Genomic DNA, 18,335 nt, shown 5'->3' with positions numbered 1-18,335 from the left:
GTAATTGATTACCGTCTACAAAATAAAGTCCAATGCTCTCCAAATATAAATGTTCTATTGCCTGCTGGTATCTGAGCCTGTAATGCCCCCTTGTGGCCTGATAAAAAGTGAAACAGTCAAGTGCTCATGATCATAGCAAATGCAACAAGAGAAGCTCAGCAAAATCTCGTAAACTGTGGAAGGTCAAAGGGAGTCAGCAAACCGCTAAGAATAATATACAGCCAGGCGCACAGATTTACTGCTATCTATTCCTCTGCTTTTTATATGGACACTAAAAGACACCCTCAGATTTATGAACAAATTATCGTCACCTTAAATGGAGGGAAAAATGCAGAGCTGAAGGGATATAAAGGGGGAACAATGTACAAGCTGTCATATTGGTTTTTCAGGTTTGATATAAAAAAAAGACAATCCACTACTGAGCAAGCGCTTACGGGTTTAACTCTGAATTCTATGGTGCAATACTGCCTTCACTTGTATGGCAGTGAAGTGTGAATATGTCTCTCCACCACCATGCATCATGGGCCATAATTTGGGGACTATGATAATATCTATTTAAAAAAAATTAAATTCAATTATTCCCTCTGGTAAGCCGTTAACTTATATTGCAGGGCTGAAAGTGGGACTGATCATCTATTTCTTGGAAACATGACTTAGTAAGGTAGGGGTGGGACCTAGACACAAAAACACATAAGAATGCACCAGTATTAGGCTGCATTCACACGTCCGTGGTGTGTTGCGGACCCGCGAATTGCGGGTCCGCAACACACCAGCCCGTCACCCCCATAGAAATGCCTATTCTTGTCCACAAGCTGCGGACAAGAATAGGACATGCTCTATCTTTTTGCGGAGTTGCGGACCTAAAGATCGGGGCCGCGCACCGCAAATGCGGCTGCTGACAGCACACTGTGTGCTGTCCGCATCCATTCCGTCCCCATAGAGAATGAATGGGTCCGCACCCGTTCCGCAAAATTGCGGAACGGATGCGGACCCATTTTGCAGACGTGTGAATGGAGACTTGGGCCACTTTCACACATTCAGTGTTTGGTCAGTGTTTGATCAGTGATTTTCATCAGTGATTGTGAGCCAAAACCAAGTGCAGGTACAGAACAGGCACAAATCCTTCCATTATACCTTAACTCTGGGTAGCCTCCACTTTTGGTTTGACGTAGTCATTAGAGGGCTCTGTTACATGTGTTGGGGGCAAGGAGGTTATCACTGCTTGTCTTAGCCGTCAGGGACTGGACCCATTAGTTACCCCCTCCCCAGGATAAGAAAGAATTTAATATGTGTGTGTGTGTGTGTGTGTGTGTGTGCATTCAACCACATTGCATGCAGGTTGCCAATGGTTTACCCATGGTGAAAATATAATTAAAAAAATGGCCACGTATGTCATACCTAAACAGTAGCCATAGCTGCTCATCATGTTCTCCTGCAAAGGTCCCTGATGCCAACATAGGAGCTGCACAATAGGTTACGATTATGAGACCCTCCATTCTGGAATCCACTTTTAGATTGTGCAGCAATGTAGAATAGTATATGAGTATATGAGATGGATGGCTCACTTTATGATTTGTTTGTATTCTCATTTCTGTTGCCCTTTCCACTGACACATTGTAACACACAGCGGTAGAGAAATGTGACAGAAACATTCCCAATAACAGCTAGAAATAGCTCGCAGCAACACTGTAATCACTTGCCTAAAAAACATTCATTTATTGGACTCGAGTCCGCATTATCTATATCTGATCTCTGGGAAGCAGATGCTGCCTTTGTCTATAGCACAATACCTTTCATGTAATGAAATGTATGAAGATGGTACCCACAATACTGGGCATCCAACAACTTCCACGGCTCGTTGGCTGCGCTGCCTGCTTATCTCGTTTTTATCGCACCGGCCAGTATTAATCTTCCTGTCTGCCAAGAGCTGATGAGGTTAAGTAAATTATTTGTGCTTTTGCAGTAAATCAGCGCAGGCGGTTTTGTCTACTACCACCAATTCTAAAGACCCTGCCACCTGTTCCTGCATCTGCTTACTGTACCCAATGGAAGAAAAACGTATTTTAACAGGATTAGGATGTTGGAGGTGTGCCTTACTTCTAGCGTAGTCTAGCCTTGCTTTCAATCACATTTTCTAGTTCTTTATGATCTGTTTCAAGCATCAATATACACATTTTTTGGGCTTAAGAGGCAATATCTTACTTGCTGAACACACCACAAAATAAAGCATTGATCCTACCTCTTGCTGTTTCTCAGGGTCTTCTCCATGTTCAGAATACCTCGCATCTTGTACAGGAACCACTTGTCAATGGCTGTAAGTTTGTAGATTTCATCTATAGGAATTCCTGATTCCAGAGCCTAATATAAATGATATTAATGTTAGGCTTCAATATCCATATTAGTAACAGTTCTATTATCATTAGATCTTAGTTCCCCTGATTATATTATTTCTTATCACCTTGGCCATGCTGAACATACGGGTGCTGGTGGGTTCAGCCATCTCTTTCCTTAAGTTGACATCTGCTGCCCATGCTTTGTTCATTGGAAGATTTGAGGTGAAGCCATCTACAGATGGATGACACATTCGCAGTGCCTTTTGGAAGCTTTCTTCAAATGTGCGACCAATAGCCATGACCTAAAAAATATGACGTAATATGTGAAAGATATCAGGAGACAAAGGTAATATATGATTTTGTCAATATGTTTAAATGAACCCTCCACTCTGCTCTGAGTGACCACTCTAGCCGTCACTCAGAGTACAGGGAAAGGACCAAGTGCAGAGTGCCCAAGGCAAGGGACCTCCTCCTGGTCACTTGTGGTCATGGTAGAGTGGTGTCAGTAGTTTTGAGGGGTCAAAACTGCTTACAGACTCCTTATAAGTATAAGCCAAAAATGTAAGATGCCATTTGTATGAGTTTACTATAAATCTTATCCCTTCCAGACAGAATTTGATTGATAGAAAAAGACATCATATGATGGAGAAAGTGTGAATTCCTAATACTATTAGACTAACCTCTCCAACACTCTTCATAGAGCTGCCAATCAATCCTGAGGCACCATGGAAGCGATCCAAATCAAAGCGGGGTATCTTTGTCACCATGTAGTCCAGACTGGGCTCAAAGCATGCTGTGGTTTTTCCAGAGACAACATTCCTAATCTCAGGCAGGGGTATGCCCAAGGCAATTTTTGCAGCGATGAAGGCCAACGGGTACCTATAAAGAATGGGTTTCAACATCCTCCTAGTTTGAGAGATTGTCCTACTTGCATTTATATATTTATGTTCCTATCAAATCTTACCCAGTGGCTTTAGAAGCTAAAGCAGAGCTACGTGAGAGTCGGGCGTTGACTTCAATGATGACATACTCCAGTGAAGTGGGATGCAAAGCAAATTGGATATTGCATTCACCAACTATGCCCAAGTGCCGTACAACTTTGATAGAACAGGCCCTCAACATCTGACACTCCTCATTGGACAGGGTCTGACAAGGAGCTACAACAATTGAGTCCCCTGTTGAGCGACAAAGAATTCTGTTAGTGAAAGAGTCAGTAATTTCCTAAAACTTGTAATAAAATTATTCCGATTGTGTGACCTAAATATTACTGTGGAAATGGAACTATAATTTAAAGGGATTGTCCGGGTGTTTAATATTGATGACCTATCCTCAGGATAGGTCATCAGTATCTGATCAGTGGGGGTCTGACTCCAGACACCCCCACCAATCAGCTGACCGAAGCACCCCAGCCTCTTTTTAGAACAGTAATGTCACATTTATCGGTCACTTGGCCTAGGAACAGCTCAGTCCAGTTCAAATGAGTGGGGCTGAGCTGCAATACCAAGCAAAGCCACTAAACAATGAATGGTGCTGTGCTTGGTAAGCTCACAGGGGCACCACATCCTCTTCAAGCAGCTCATCAGTGGGTGTCAGACCCCCACCAATTAAGTATTGATGACTTACCCCTTTAACAGAAATGAGGCAGCTATCCAACATAATATAGACCGTTCATTAGGTACATGAATACCTCTCCACCCATACAGGCATTAAGTAGGGGAGCTCTAGTGTACTGTAGTACTAGTATGTAGTATTTTGGTACTCTGCTATAGGCCACTTTTACATCGGCAGTATTTGGTCAGTATTTTTAATCAGTATATATAAGCCAAAACCAGTAGTAGGCCCAAAACACAGAAGAGGCACCAGTCTTTCCATTATACATCTTCTCTGTAGGTTCCGTTTTTGGTTTTGGATTACAAATACTGATGCAAAACACTGACCAAACACTGACCGTATGAAAGTGGCCATTCAGAGGATTCAGCTGGAGCTACAAACTGTAAGGTGAAATACATACCCTTTCAAATACAGTTTATAAGTACAATCATGTCTGATATTCTGGTATAATTTACAATGCTTAGTCCAATGTCATATGTTATATGTTGTTTTTTACATTAAAAAGCCCCTTATCCAGTATGATATGACATTGCTGTTACCTGTGTGAACTCCCATAGCATCCACATTTTCCATGTTGCAGACGGTGACACAGTTGTCTGCTGCATCTCTCACCACCTCATACTCAATCTCCTTCCAACCCACAACTGAACGTTCTACCAAAATCTGGTTTGTCATTGCTAAAGCCTTGAAAAGAAAAAGAAGTAAGAATAATGAAAGATACAATTAGTTATGATGATGCATAATTTTAAGCAAACATGATCAACATTGTATAACTACATCCCTACACTTCATTAGGCCCCAGTGGCGTGGCATGGGGGGTGCCGGGGGGGGGGGGCATTGCCCCGGGCACGAAATTGCAGGGGCTGCCAGCAGGGCCGCACCGCCAATTAGGTGAGGTGAGACGATCGCCTCAGGGGGGAGGCGGCAGGGCACAGGGAGATGAGCGCTTCCATTGTGGAAGCGCTCATCTCTATAGTCATCTGTATCGCCGTCCTCAGGACAGCGACACAGATGGATGCTGTGGGGCAGGGGAGAGGCGTCTAAGCCTGCAGACTAACAGAGGCTGCTGCAGGCTGCGCAATGATGTCATCACGCCGCCTGAGCCGTACAGTGCAGGACACAGGCCGGAAGAGGCCTGCATCTCTGCCAGCCTGATGGAGGTAAGTATGTGAGTTTATTTTTTTTATATGGTACAATAGAGGAGAGGAGCACGGTGGGGGCATTTGTTACTTGCACATGATTGGGGGGCATCTATGGGGTGTACTTCTTACTGGCACATGATTGGGGGGCATCTATGGGGGGCGCTTCTTACTGGCACATGATTGGCTGGGGCATCTATGGGGGCACTTCTTACTGGCACATTATTGGGTGGCACTGTGGGGGCATCTATGGGGGCACTTTTTACTGCCACAATATTGGGTGGCACTATGGAGGCACTTCTAACTGGCACATTATTGGGGGGCATCTATGGGGGCACTTCTTACTGGCACATTATTGGGGGGCACTATGGGGGCATCTACTGAGGCTACAAATAAGGGGTATTTTATATGGGGGGCACTTTGGGGGAAGAAGGGAGAGGAGCACTATGAGGGCATCTACTGAGGCCACAAAGAAGTGGTATTTTATATGGGGGGGCTCTGTATAGGGGCATTTTATACTGGGACACATTATGGTGGGTACCATGGTAAAGGGGGGAGAGGAGTACTATGGGGTCATCTACAGGGGGCACTAAGAAGGAGTATTTTATATTTGCAAATTATGGGGACACTGAGGGCATCTACTGGGGCACTATATATGGGGCATTTTATACTGGTATATTATGGGGGCACTAGGAGGAAGGGGGAAGATTAGCACTATGGGGGCATTTACTGGGGGCACTATATAGGGGTATTCTATACTGGTATATTATGGGAGCACTATGGGGACATCAGCTCAACTGGGGGTATTTTTTGCACTGGCAAACATTATAAGGGGGAATTTTTCGTACTGTCACATTATAAGGAGAATTATTACTACTGGGGGGCATTATGGTGGGCTTTATTACTACTGGGGGTCTATGGGAAACATGATTACTAGTATGGGCACTATGGGATCATTGTTACTTCTGGGGCACAGTGGGGACATGTTGGGGGCACTGTAGGAGCACTATTACTACCATGTGTGCTCTAGCAGAGAATTATTACTATTGGTGAGACTTTTGGGAGCACTATTACTGTGGGGGCACCCTGGCACAGTATCAGCTTACCACAATTATTTTTGGGGGACGTTATGTTTACACTATTAGTATCAGGGGCACTATTTGCTGGGCGTAGTTATTTTATGGCACTGTGTGCCAATAATCATTGAAGGGGTATTATCTGTGTGGTACTAGTATTATCAGGGGGTTATCTGTTTCTGCAGTATAGTATTGGGGAGCACAGCGGCACCATATTGGGGGTGTTAGGATGATTTGTACAGAGGATGGGAGGATGATGGAAAAGTAGTAAACTAAGATTTTTTTTGTCAAACTGCAGAGACGAGAAATGGCTGAAAAATTGTGGTCTGGTCTGAAGGTCTGAAAGGAGAAGATGAGGAAAGAGAACATCTACATCAAAGGTGACATCACTGGATGTAAGACGTATGGGGCGCTGTATAACCCTGTATGTTCTGTAGTGATGGGAGGGTGGATATAGAATTTGGCCCACCCTGCCGCATCCTGGCACCAGACTTCAGGTCACACTGTGTGTGTTCTGAATTCTGGGGGCTCACACCCATCTACTACATTATCTGTACTCAGAGAGTTATCACTGTGTTATCTGTGGTGTTACATAGGACTGCAAGTGATATCTACTGCATTATCTGTAAAAAAAAGGCGGCGTGGCCACAGGTTGGGGAGGGGCGTAATACTTGGCTTGCCTCGGGTGCTGGCAACCCACGCTACGTCACTGTTCTAAATCGTAAAAAAAATATATATATTGTCAAGTCCATTCATTTGTAAGAGAATGCCTTGTGCTCCTACCCTGAATCAGTTTTAGAGTGCATTCACACGGCTTGATTTGCAAACCGCAGATCCTCCAAACACGGATGAGCCATGTGCACACCGCATCACTGTGCGGACCCGTTGACTTCAATGGGTCTGTGGTCCATATGTTGCTGAAAAGTATAGGACATGCCCTATCTTTTACAGAGTGGAAGCTCTTCTGTGTTCTCCTGCATCTGCACAACCGCACTGTAAAAGATAGGACAGATCCTATGATTCACCACAACCTGCAGATCATAGACCCATGGAAGTCAACGAGTCTGCACCATGATGTGGTTTGCGGATCAACGGTTTGCAGACCACAAACCACAGTGGTGTGAACGCCCCCATCATATGATACACAGCTCCATCAATTGCAATCTGTGAATGGAAGAAGCATCGTCTGGAGTCACAGATTCACCTTTGATAATCATAAATGGAATCCTGTGGGGAAGGGGGGGGGGTTATTGCTAAACTTCTTTCAATGTTTCTCTTGGCGTTTCTGATTGTGTAGTCCTAGAAATGCTTTTTCCAAATCTATCCCATTCTTTTCTTTCCACTATGGTTTGCCTATGAGCAGCAGTCTGTACCAGTGCTCTGGTCCATTAAGTCGGTACATGGAGTGCTCAGAATAGCTTTAAATGGAACAGCTGTCAGAGAATTTCCCCTGCGTTGAAGAGCCCACTCTATTACCTTTGTTGCCAAGTCTGTGAGTGTTTCCTTATCAGGACAAAGACCTGACCCAAGACCACCTAAAGCATAGGCAGATCGAATCATGACAGGGTAGCCAATTTTGTCAGCTGCACCCAGAGCATCTTTCACCTGAAAGCACAAATGACAAATTTAATTTCCTGATATTTTTGACACATTTGCTAATATTCTATGAATGTATAGAACTGAATAAAATGATGGAATAGGCTTTAGGCCTCATGCACACGACCGTTTTTCTGGTCCGCATCCGAGCCGCAGTTTTTCCGGCTCAGGTGCGGACCCATTCACTTCAATGGGGCCGCAAAAGATGCGGACAGCACTCCGTGTGCTGTCCGCATCCGTTGCTCCGTTCCAAGGCCCCGCAAAAAAAATAGAACATGTCCTATTCTTGTCCGTTTTGCGGACAAGAATAGGCATTTCTACAATGGGCCGCCCATTCCGTTCCGCAAATTGCGGAAGGCACACGGTCGGCTTCCGTTTTTTGCGGATCTGCGGTTTGTGGACCGCAAAAAAAGGAACGGTCGTGTGCATGAGGCCTTACTCAAATGTTATATAATACCATACGTTAACATATTAATATTTGTTCCATTATTCCAGTCCTGTAGTTATTGCTGCCGCTTCTTCGTTATATTTTTGAGGAAGAGTCAGATGTTAATTGACCAGAAAACACTGGTCTCCTTGAGGACACCATGCATCGGGCATCCCAAATGACAACTCAATAATGCAGCTTATTTTACGTTGTCACTGCATCTGTTTTCCAAGGAAGTCAATGATATCTTGGAAAGCAAATTTTCTTGGCTGATTGATGTTCGGTTGTGTCCAAAAATATGGTCTTTAAAACTAGATGGTGACGTATAAACAAGGGACAAGGTAGCACATAGTTGCCAACTGTCTATAACTTCTGAGATAGTTCATGAAAATAAGTTACCCTTTTTCTAGTGTCTGTAAAAAACCGATGCTTCAATGACTTGGTAAAGAAATCTGTCATTTTTGCTATCCTATCTGATGGCAGCATAGAGACCCTGATATTATCACTGATCCCAAAGTGTACTTGTAGTGCTTTTCATAAAATGACTATCTATCTGTTGCACCAGTAGCTATATCTGTTGCACCAGAGTCCTCTTAATGCAGTCCATATGCTGAGGACTTCTCAATATTCATGAGTTGCCAGATCACCCCTTTATCCAGTGTCGATTGACAGCTTTCTCTTTAAGCATAGTCTAAGGCCTCTTTCAGACGGGCGCTGCGGGAAAAGGTCCGGGTACGTTGCGGGAACATGCACCATTTTTCCGCGCGAGTGCAAAACTTTGTAATGCGTTTTGCAAGCGCGTAAGAAAAAACGGTGTTCTGTAGATTGTATTATTTTCCCTTATAACATGGTTATAAGGAAAAATAATAGCATTCTGAATACAGAATGCATAGTAAAATAGAGCTGGAGGGGTTAAAAAAATAATAATAATAATTTAACTCACCTTAATTCACTTGCTCGCTCAGCCCGGCATCTCTTATGTCTTCATCTTAGCTGTGTGCAGGAAAAGGACCTGTGGTGAAGTCACTCCGGTCATCACATGGTACATCACATGATCCATCACCATGGTAAAAGATCATGTGATGGATCATGTGATGACCGGAGTGACGTCACCACAGGTCCTGTTCCTGCACACAGCTAAGATGAAGACCGAAGAGATGCCGGGCTGCGCGAGCAAGTGAATTAAGGTGAGTTACATTTTTATTTTTTATTTTTTAACCCCTCCAGCGCTATTTTACTATGAATTCTGTATTCAGAATGCTATTATTTTCCCTTATAACCATGTTATAAGGGAAAATAATAATGATCGGGTCTGCATCCCGATCGTCTCCTAGCAACCGTGCGTGAAAATCGCACCGCATCCGCACTTGCTTGCGGATGCTTGCGATTTTCATGCAACCCCATTCATTTCTATGGGGCCTGCGTTACGTGAAAAACGCACAAAATAGAGCATGCTGCGATTTTCACGCAACGCACAAGTGATGCGTGAAAATCACCGCTCATGTGAACAGCCCCATAGAAATGAATGGGTCCAGATTCAGTGCGGGTGCAATGCGTTCACCTCACGCATCGCATCTGCGCGGAAAACTCGCCCGTGTGAAAGGGGCCTAAGAAGAAAGCTGTCAATCAGGGCAGGCTTTTCCTACTGCTATATGAATATGAGGACTGCACGCTCAGCTCTCACTGTAGTTTATAAAGTGTGATTTCATGAAAAGTAAGTGATTCAGCGCTGGACACAAGGTCTCTGTATGCTGCCCTCAGGGTAGCATAAATCTGGTGACAGATTCCTTTTAAGTTTATTTTTTAATGTGGAAAAGCTCATCCAGGTTGTTATGACTGTAATTATTATTTTACAGATGACAGGAAACGTTGCTAATGTGTCCATGTTAATATTCTCACCTACAGTCTCATAATTTATAACCTGTATGATTCATGATGGTTCACAATTTGTTCTTTAAAAATGTTAGCTTTTTAAAAAAATAATTGCAATAGGGAAGTTAATGGAAATCTGAGAAATGGCTACATCAATACATTGCTCCATACATTCCTTTACACTGTCATAGAGGTAACAGACAAAACATTGATTGCCTGCTGCTGCCACTAGAGGGAGCTTACTGTAAATGGACTTACACAAATAATATTGAGCTCAATGATACGTCTGTATGCAGTCAGTTCTTTCATACTCACTAGTGATGGTTACAGGTACACAGAAATGAATCAGAACAGAATTAAGGAACTTTTAATAGTATTGATGACCTACCCTCAAGATAAGTTGTCAATATCAGATCGATGGGGGGACTGACACCTGGAACCACCATCGATCGGCTGTATGAAGAGAAGGCATGCGCCGTGCGAGTGTGCCGTCTCCTGTCTCTCTGTTTTTGCTTGCTACTGGTGTGTAGACAGCAAGCAGAAAGAGAGACAGCAGACGGCACGCCGTGTGCCTTTTCTTCATGCAGCTGATCGGCTGGGGTGCCTTGTGTCGACCCACCGCCAATCTGATATTGATGACCTATCCTTTAAAAGGAGTTCTCAAATGTCTGCCAGCAGTCTGTCTTAGAATGTAAGCAAGACAGGCCGCCTCCACTTGCAGAAAAGCCTAAGGGGCTAAGGGGCCGAAGCCTCACTATTCATACACTTGCATATACTACATGTTAGTGAGTTTTCCTGTCAGGCTGCTCAGCCATGATGGCGAATCGTTGCAGGATCATATCACTACAATCTATTATAGAGCGGTGTAGTGCGTAGTGAGGCTCTGCCCCCTCACCCTCCTAGACAGCTCTGCATGTGGTGGCAACCAGTCCTGCTCACATAATAGGACAGCTTTCTGGCATCCATTTTAAATCATTCCTGATGAACCCCTTTAATAATTTTTCCTTGTACTGATCTTCCAACAGATGGAACCAATCTTACCGATTCTACAGCAAAGCTTGGGGCGATGGGTTCATTAATTTCATTTAGTTTGTCGGAGAAAAGCTGCCTGTCTTCTGTAAACATGATGGATTCCACTGAAGTGCCCAATACTCGAACTCCGTACTCTTTAAGCACGCCCCGTTTGAAGAGTTCCACACCTGTTATGGTAGCAAAAAAGCATACGGGTTGTGATCATATATAATAGTTGCCAACAGTCCCAAATTTGCAGGTACTGTCCCTAATTTTCAGAGACAGTCTCAGCAAATTTGGGGCTGTCTCGGATGGAAAAAAAAGGGGAAGCTTGTGTAAGCCCCACCTATAAATGGACAGTACTGCACAGTTAGGAGGCACCTAGGGTGTGGTCTACTTGACCCTCGTTTACCAACTGCAATGTTGGTAAGTATGATAAATGAGCTGCCATTGACTAATAGCTCTCATATTTGTTTCTTACTATATTGTTTTATGTCAAAAACTAGAACTTCCACCGGGAGACCTAAAGGGAACCTGTCACCTCCTTAATGCATGTAAACCCGCCAGCAGTACCTTAGAGTAGCCCGCAGTGTGATACTAATCATACTTTTCATCCTGCAGTCCGATGCTGCATAAGGTCAGAAAAGGATCTTTTATCCTCCGTCCGGGCATGGCATTGCGCAGTAAAATAGAGGGCACCGCTCATGCGCGAGACTTCGGAAAGCGAAGCCGATTTGTGGGCTGTCACTCAAAGGAAAGAGGGGGCGTGGTTACCTTGACTTGAAGCGAGGAGTCCGCTGCCCCCTTGACTTTAAGCTGATATGCAAATTAGCGCGGACGGAGGATAAAAGATCGTTTTCTGACCTTATGCAGCATCGGACTGCAGGATGAAAAGTATGATTAGTATCACACTGCGGGCTACCCTGAGGTACTGCTGGTGGGTTTACATGCATTTAGGAGGTGACAGTTTCCCTTTAAATGAATTAGAACATATAAATTCTGAATGATCAGTGTTTGAGCTTTTAACAGGCCTTAGAACATGATTTGGAATTTAAGCCAAACCAGAATCTTCTCCATAAGGAAAAGAGATTGATCCAGAAACAGCTGTTTCAGAGTTTTTGCCCGTCGTCAATGTAGAGCACGATACTGGTGTGCTAGGGGAGAAACCTTCAAGATGTCTCTGAGACAATAACGTTTCTCCTTGTGGAGACCTCAACGTTGGTAGGGAGTCTTATTGTCACGGGGTTCCAAAGGTGCACTCGGTCCCCCATCGCCCGCAGACCTGTTGCTTAGCTTTGGGAATGAGAATCTGTGTTTGACCTCATTCCCAGGGCGGCTTTACTAGCTGGGTGGCTCCCTGCTCCTAAGTCTGCCTTGAGCGCCGAGCTGATCACTCGGTGCTCGACTGGTTGGTCTGTCGGTCATGTGACGCTGGCCACGTCACATGACCCTCACTCTCCACTATAAATACAGGCAGCCTGCTGGCTACAGGTTGCCTGTTAATTTCTAGGTTCCTGGCTATTTGTTGGACTGCTGAATACTTCATGCTCCTAGACTTGTTCGTAAATTTCATTTAGAACACCCTGAAAAGCCATCGCCTGAAGTCTTGGGTCTTGGTGGCCCCTCGTAAAAGGGGGGGTACTGTCACGGGGTTCCGAAGGTGCACTCGGTCCCCCATCGCCCGCAGACCTGTTGCTTAGCTTTGGGAATGAGGTTCTGTGTTTGACCTCATTCCCAGGGCGGCTTTACTAGCTGGGTGGCTCCCTGCTCCTAAGTCTGCCTTGAGCGCCGAGCTGATCACTCGGTGCTCGACTGGTTGGTCTGTCGGTCATGTGACGCTGGCCACGTCACATGACCCTCACTCTCCACTATAAATACAGGCAGCCTGCTGGCTACAGGTTGCCTGTTAATTTCTAGGTTCCTGGCTATTTGTTGGACTGCTGAATACTTACCTGACCCTGTTCCCTGACCATCCTTTTGCCTGCTCCTTCTGTACTGCGCATCCGTCCTGGTATTGTGACCTCGGCTCCCACCTGACTACTCTCTTAGGACTCCTCTTGTACTTCTCTGCTCTCCTGGTATTTGACCCCGGCTTCTCCTGACCATTCTTTGCTTAATCCTTTGTACTGCATAGCTCTCTTGGTATTGACTCGGTCCGTTCACTTTCTGTTGTTTGTCTGTCTGTCATCCCTGCACTTATTCCAAGTTAGGGATTGCCGTCCAGTTGTCCCCTGTCATTAGGACTCGCGAGGCAAGTAGGCAGGGCCAGGGGTAAGGGTGGAGCGCAGTGGTCACTTCCCTTCCCCCTGTGTGTGTGTGTACGCGACCGTTACACTTATAAGCCAGGCAATGCTCCATGGCGAAGAAGGAACATTGTCTATCTAGAGCCACCTATTAAAAGTGTAGTAGACCTATAACTGTTAACAGGGCTTCTGTACCTATGAAAATGGGTGACCTTTTGCATGTGCACTTGGCAGCTGGAGTCATCTATGTTGATCCCATGTGTTAGTCCCATGTTGCAAAGGTGGCGGCAGTTGCAGAGAGAGCCGGGCTTCTAGATGTAATGACAACGCCTCAGTTGCTCCGAGAGGCTCCTATTAAAACATCATGTTTCTCAGCAATGCGAGCACATATGAACATGGGACCAACACAGATGTCTTCAGCTGCCAAGTGCACATGTAACAGGTCAGTCAGCGTCATAGGTACAAATCTGCTGACAGGGGCCCTTTTAAGGGTTGCACCATCATAACCATTGCTGTATAAGAAGTCACAATGCGGCATATTTGTACTAATACATTTTTTTGCCATGGTGTTGCATTGATTGGCATAAAATGAATGATTTAAAAAAAAAATAGAACTATGAATTCTGTATAATCATTTATGAAATGTGTAACTGATTAATATAAAAAAAGAAAGGTACTCATTTATTTAGAGCTAGCCGTGTTGTGACCGTAATTTAGTCTTCATGTTGCCGTCATTACTTTTTTTTTTCCTTTTAGATTAGAAATCCCAGTAACATACCTCAAGATTGCATTAAAAGCATAGAATGGATTAGGCCTCATTCATACAAATCATATTTTCTGTCTGTGTCCAATCACATGCAGACCCATTCATTTCTATGGGGTCGGCAAAAATGCAGACAGCACACAGATGTCATCTGTGTGCTGTCCGCATCCGTGCGGCTGTGCCGCAAATGATAAAACGTCCTTTGACAATAGGGTCCACGAAAAGTGCGGGATGCCCATGGCCGGTATCCATATTTTGCAAAACCCCAAAACGGATACGGTCATGTGAATGTATCCTTAAACTGATCAATAGTAAAAAAAACTCCAAATAGACAAAAAAATAAATCTTAATATGGCATACTCACCGCAGTTCAGGGCAGTCTGTCCACCCATTCCCAAGATGATGCCATCTGGTCGCTCTGTTTTAATAATTTCAGTGACAAATTGGGGTGTGATAGGTAAGAAGTACACTGTGTCGGCCTGCTTGATGCCCACCTCATTAGTCTGGACAGAGGCGATGTTGGGGTTCATGAGAACTGTTTTCACATTCTCTTCCTGTACGTCAAATTAGACAACAGTATTAAAAGTAAAATCCAATAGAAAGAGAAAAATAGATCCATGGCCCTCACCAACAGTGATGGTCAGTTTGCAGTGTTCGCCACCGAACACATGCTGGTTGCCATCTTTATTAAGGTAGACTCACCCTTCCGGCGATCCACAGGTAAGCCCTTACCTGTGCCTGTGGCGGGAGCCGGTCTGAAATCAAATGCAGTCACCGGGAGCAGGCAGTTCCGAGAACAGCCGCCGGGGGCCTTCATCGGCCTGTGAGTGAGTCTACCTTACTAAAGATGGCAGCCCACATGTGTTCGCTGGCGAACACTGCGAACTGACAATCACTGCTCATCAATCCATAAAAGTTTATTTTATTTCAATCCATTAAAAAAGCACCTCAAGCATTGCAACCAGATAAGGCCTACAGCTTTTTCGCGGGCACAAACGCTTTTTCAAGGCATGATGGGATAGAGGGTGATCCAGCAGCATGTTGAGTAGCCTTGATGCCATGACCATACCTTCTGCTTAAAGAAGTTAGTGATGAAGAGTTTTTCCCACATTTACAATTTATCCACAGAATGATATTCCATTCAAATCCATGGAACTGACAAAGATAGTGGAGCACTGTATTCAACTGTCTGAGTCAGTCCCACAGTGATTGAATGGAGCAGCAATACAGTAATCCCTTAATTGAAATGAGGGGCATTCTTGTAATCATTGTACATCCCTGTGATGGGGCTTATAGCAATCAGTCACTTATCACCTACCCTGTGCCACCCTCAATTCACCACCGTGGGCGTTCCAAAAATAGCCAAGCACTAGCTCGGCTATTTCCAGTGGTGAATGGAGAGGTGGGCACGATTGCATGGTGCGCTCTTCATTTACTGCTACAGAACTTTCTAAAATAGCCGATCACGCTTAATCTGCTGTTTTCGAAACTCCTATAGCAAAGAATGGAGAGCAAACTGCGCACGCGGAGTGTGCTCTCCTTCAATTCAGGGGCCCCATTCTCAAGATAGGAGAGGGGCCCAGAGGTGGGACCTGCACCTATCTGACACTGATGGCTAGAGATGAGCGAATCTAAGCTGACGAAGCGGAATTCGTTTCGAATTTCAGGAAAAATTATATTCGCAACTAATCTGAATTTTCTCGCGCTTCGTGGTAGCAAATTTCAATTTTCCTAAAATGGCGGCTACACGTGTGAGGACTGAGGACATGGGGCAAGGAACTCTGGGAAGGCGGGATCACCCATATTGACATGCCTGCATGCAGCCAATCAGCAGCCAGCCCTGTGATGTCACGCCCTATAAATACGGCAGCCATTTTAGATTCTGCCATTTTCCAGTGTTCAGAGTACAGGGACAGACGTGTGAAGGTGCTAGGGACAGTTATTGGAAAAACGATTGTGGGGGGAAAAAAGACAGAAAAAACAATTTATAAGTGCAGGGAAAGGATAGGGAGGAATCATTTCGCAGCATCTTAGTGCAGGGAGAGACGTCAGAAGGCGCTAGGGACATTGATAGGAAAGTGATTTACAAGTGCAGGGAAAGATTATTTGGGGATCCAAATAGCCATTAGACAGCTCTGTCATTCAAGCTTTTTGTTATTGGGCTGAAAGTCTTATGTTGAAAAGTCTTTAGAGGCTTATGTTAGGCTACTTTCACACCTGCGTTAGGTGCGGATCCGTCTGGTATCTGCACAGACGGATCCGCACCTATAATGCAAACGCTTGTATCCGTTCAGAACGGATCTGTTTGCATTACCATGAACAAAAATAAATAAATTATATCATGATAATGCAAACGGATCCGTTTTGACTTACATTGAAAGTCAATGGGAGGCGGAGCCGTTTTCAATTGCACCATATTGTGTCAGTGAAAACGGATCCGTCCCCATTGACTTACATTGTAAGTCAGGACGGATCAGTTTGGCTCTGCATCGTCAGGCGGACATCAAAACGCTGCAAGCTGCGTTTTGGTGTCCGCCTCCAGAGCGGAATGGAGACTGATCGGAGGCAAACTGATGCATTCTGAACGGATCCTTATCCATTCAGAATGCATTGGGGCTAAACTGATCCGTTTTGGGCCGCTTGTGAGAGCCTTGAAACGGATCTGACAAGCGGACCCAGAAACGCCAGTGTGAAAGTAGCCTATTCAGTACTACAAGAAAAATATATACACATTTCACTTCTGCAGTTATTTCTGTTGAAAGCATAGAGAGGCGTATTACAGTAAAAAAAAATATATATATAAATATACGCATTTCACTGGTGCACTTATTTGTGGCAAAAGCGTTTACTGGCCTATTTCAGTACAAAAAGAAAAATGCATTCTCAGTTCACGTTGGCGGTTATATGTGTTGAAAGCATGGCTTGGATTCAGCAGGGTGGCAGCAGTGGGAGGTCGGGAGCCAAACGTGCCCGGGGTAGAGCACCTGCTTTGCAGCAGCCTACCTACCTGGGAAGTAGCAGGGGTTCACGGAAGTAGCGGCAGTAGCAGTCAGTCAGTGCGGCGGTCATATGTGGTAAAATGTTTATTGAAGGTCGAAAAACAACATTTATTCAGCGGTCAGTGCTGCGGTTATATGCGGTTAAATCTCCATGATGTCTCCATGATAAATCTGCAGCGTGGTGGCCCCCTGTGGCTTCTACACACTTTCAAAATAATCATTCAGCAGAGCGAATAGATGCCGGATGACCGGGACGCTCCATGACCTTCCCAGAAGCTGCTGTCGGGAGCAGCGGTTCATTTCTGAGACGTCCGTATAGTGCGGGGGGAATCCGAAGACCCTTTCCATCTTCGTGCTCCGTTATATGTGGTAAAATCTTTTGCGACTTATTTTGGTGGAAAAACAAATTTCCACCTCCTCCATTAACTTCCTCCTCTCTTCATTCTCATCCTCAACACACACACTGACTTGACACCCCCCCAGCTATATATATAACTAGGGGCGAATAAAGGTAAATGACACTGCCAGCCTGTTAAAGGGAATTACAGCATGATGCCACAATACACTTGATATGACATTTAGCAACAGTTTAAAGTGCCCACATATAGCACATAGTGGGACACTGCATCAAGATGAAACAGGCGTGGATCAGCCAGGATTTCCACACACCAATATGCCTGATGAATCAGACTAGATAAGCCACGGTGCCACACCAACAATTTGACAAAAGAGACTGGTTTCTTCTGGCTACCTGCCCCAGCTACTATTCTGATGCTGCAACCCGCCTGATGCCACATATCTGATGCCAAGTGCTCCTTCTTGCACCCACCTTTGTCAGCGGGTATTGGTATTGCCACCCACGGCCCCACTCTGTTACGGGTCACTTTGTGGTCTCCTGATGCAGCTGCTGCCATCTCCAAACTATGTCACCTTGCCACTCTGTGGCCTCCTCCTGCTGCTGCCATATCCACACTATGTCACCTTGCCACTCTGCAGTCTCCTGAAGCTGCTGCTGCTACTGCCATCTCCAAACTTTGTCACCTTGCCACTCTGTGGTCTCCTCGTGCTGCTGCCATCTCCACATTATGTCACCTTGCCACTCTGTGGTAACCCGCTGCTGCTGCTGCCATATCCACACTATGTCACCTTGCCATTTGGCGGCCTCCTGATGCTGCCTCCACCTCCAAACTATGTCACCTTGCCACTCTGTGGTCTCCTGCTGCTGCCTGCCATCTCCACACTATGTGACCTTGCCACTCTGTGGT

General features: G+C 45.1%; 1 protein-coding gene across 1 annotated transcript in view; it reads right to left on the bottom strand.

The window, feature by feature from the left end:
• Positions 1-18,335, bottom strand: part of CPS1 (carbamoyl-phosphate synthase 1) — a 98,906-nt gene that overhangs the window by 52,478 nt on the left and 28,093 nt on the right. Inside the window, exons 14-21 of the mRNA XM_040439685.1 lie at positions 14,436-14,625; positions 11,096-11,253; positions 7,636-7,764; positions 4,484-4,628; positions 3,298-3,508; positions 3,014-3,212; positions 2,459-2,635; positions 2,240-2,358 (exon numbers count right to left, since the gene is read on the bottom strand). Coding sequence (XP_040295619.1) covers positions 2,240-2,358; positions 2,459-2,635; positions 3,014-3,212; positions 3,298-3,508; positions 4,484-4,628; positions 7,636-7,764; positions 11,096-11,253; positions 14,436-14,625 — 1,328 coding nt within the window. The remainder of the gene's footprint in view (positions 1-2,239; positions 2,359-2,458; positions 2,636-3,013; positions 3,213-3,297; positions 3,509-4,483; positions 4,629-7,635; positions 7,765-11,095; positions 11,254-14,435; positions 14,626-18,335) is intronic.

This window comes from Bufo bufo, chromosome 7 (genome assembly GCF_905171765.1).
Source record: "Bufo bufo chromosome 7, aBufBuf1.1, whole genome shotgun sequence".
NCBI lineage: Eukaryota > Metazoa > Chordata > Amphibia > Anura > Bufonidae > Bufo > Bufo bufo.
Note: the sequence above shows the minus strand (reverse complement) of the source record. Positions and strands in the feature narration are given on the sequence as shown.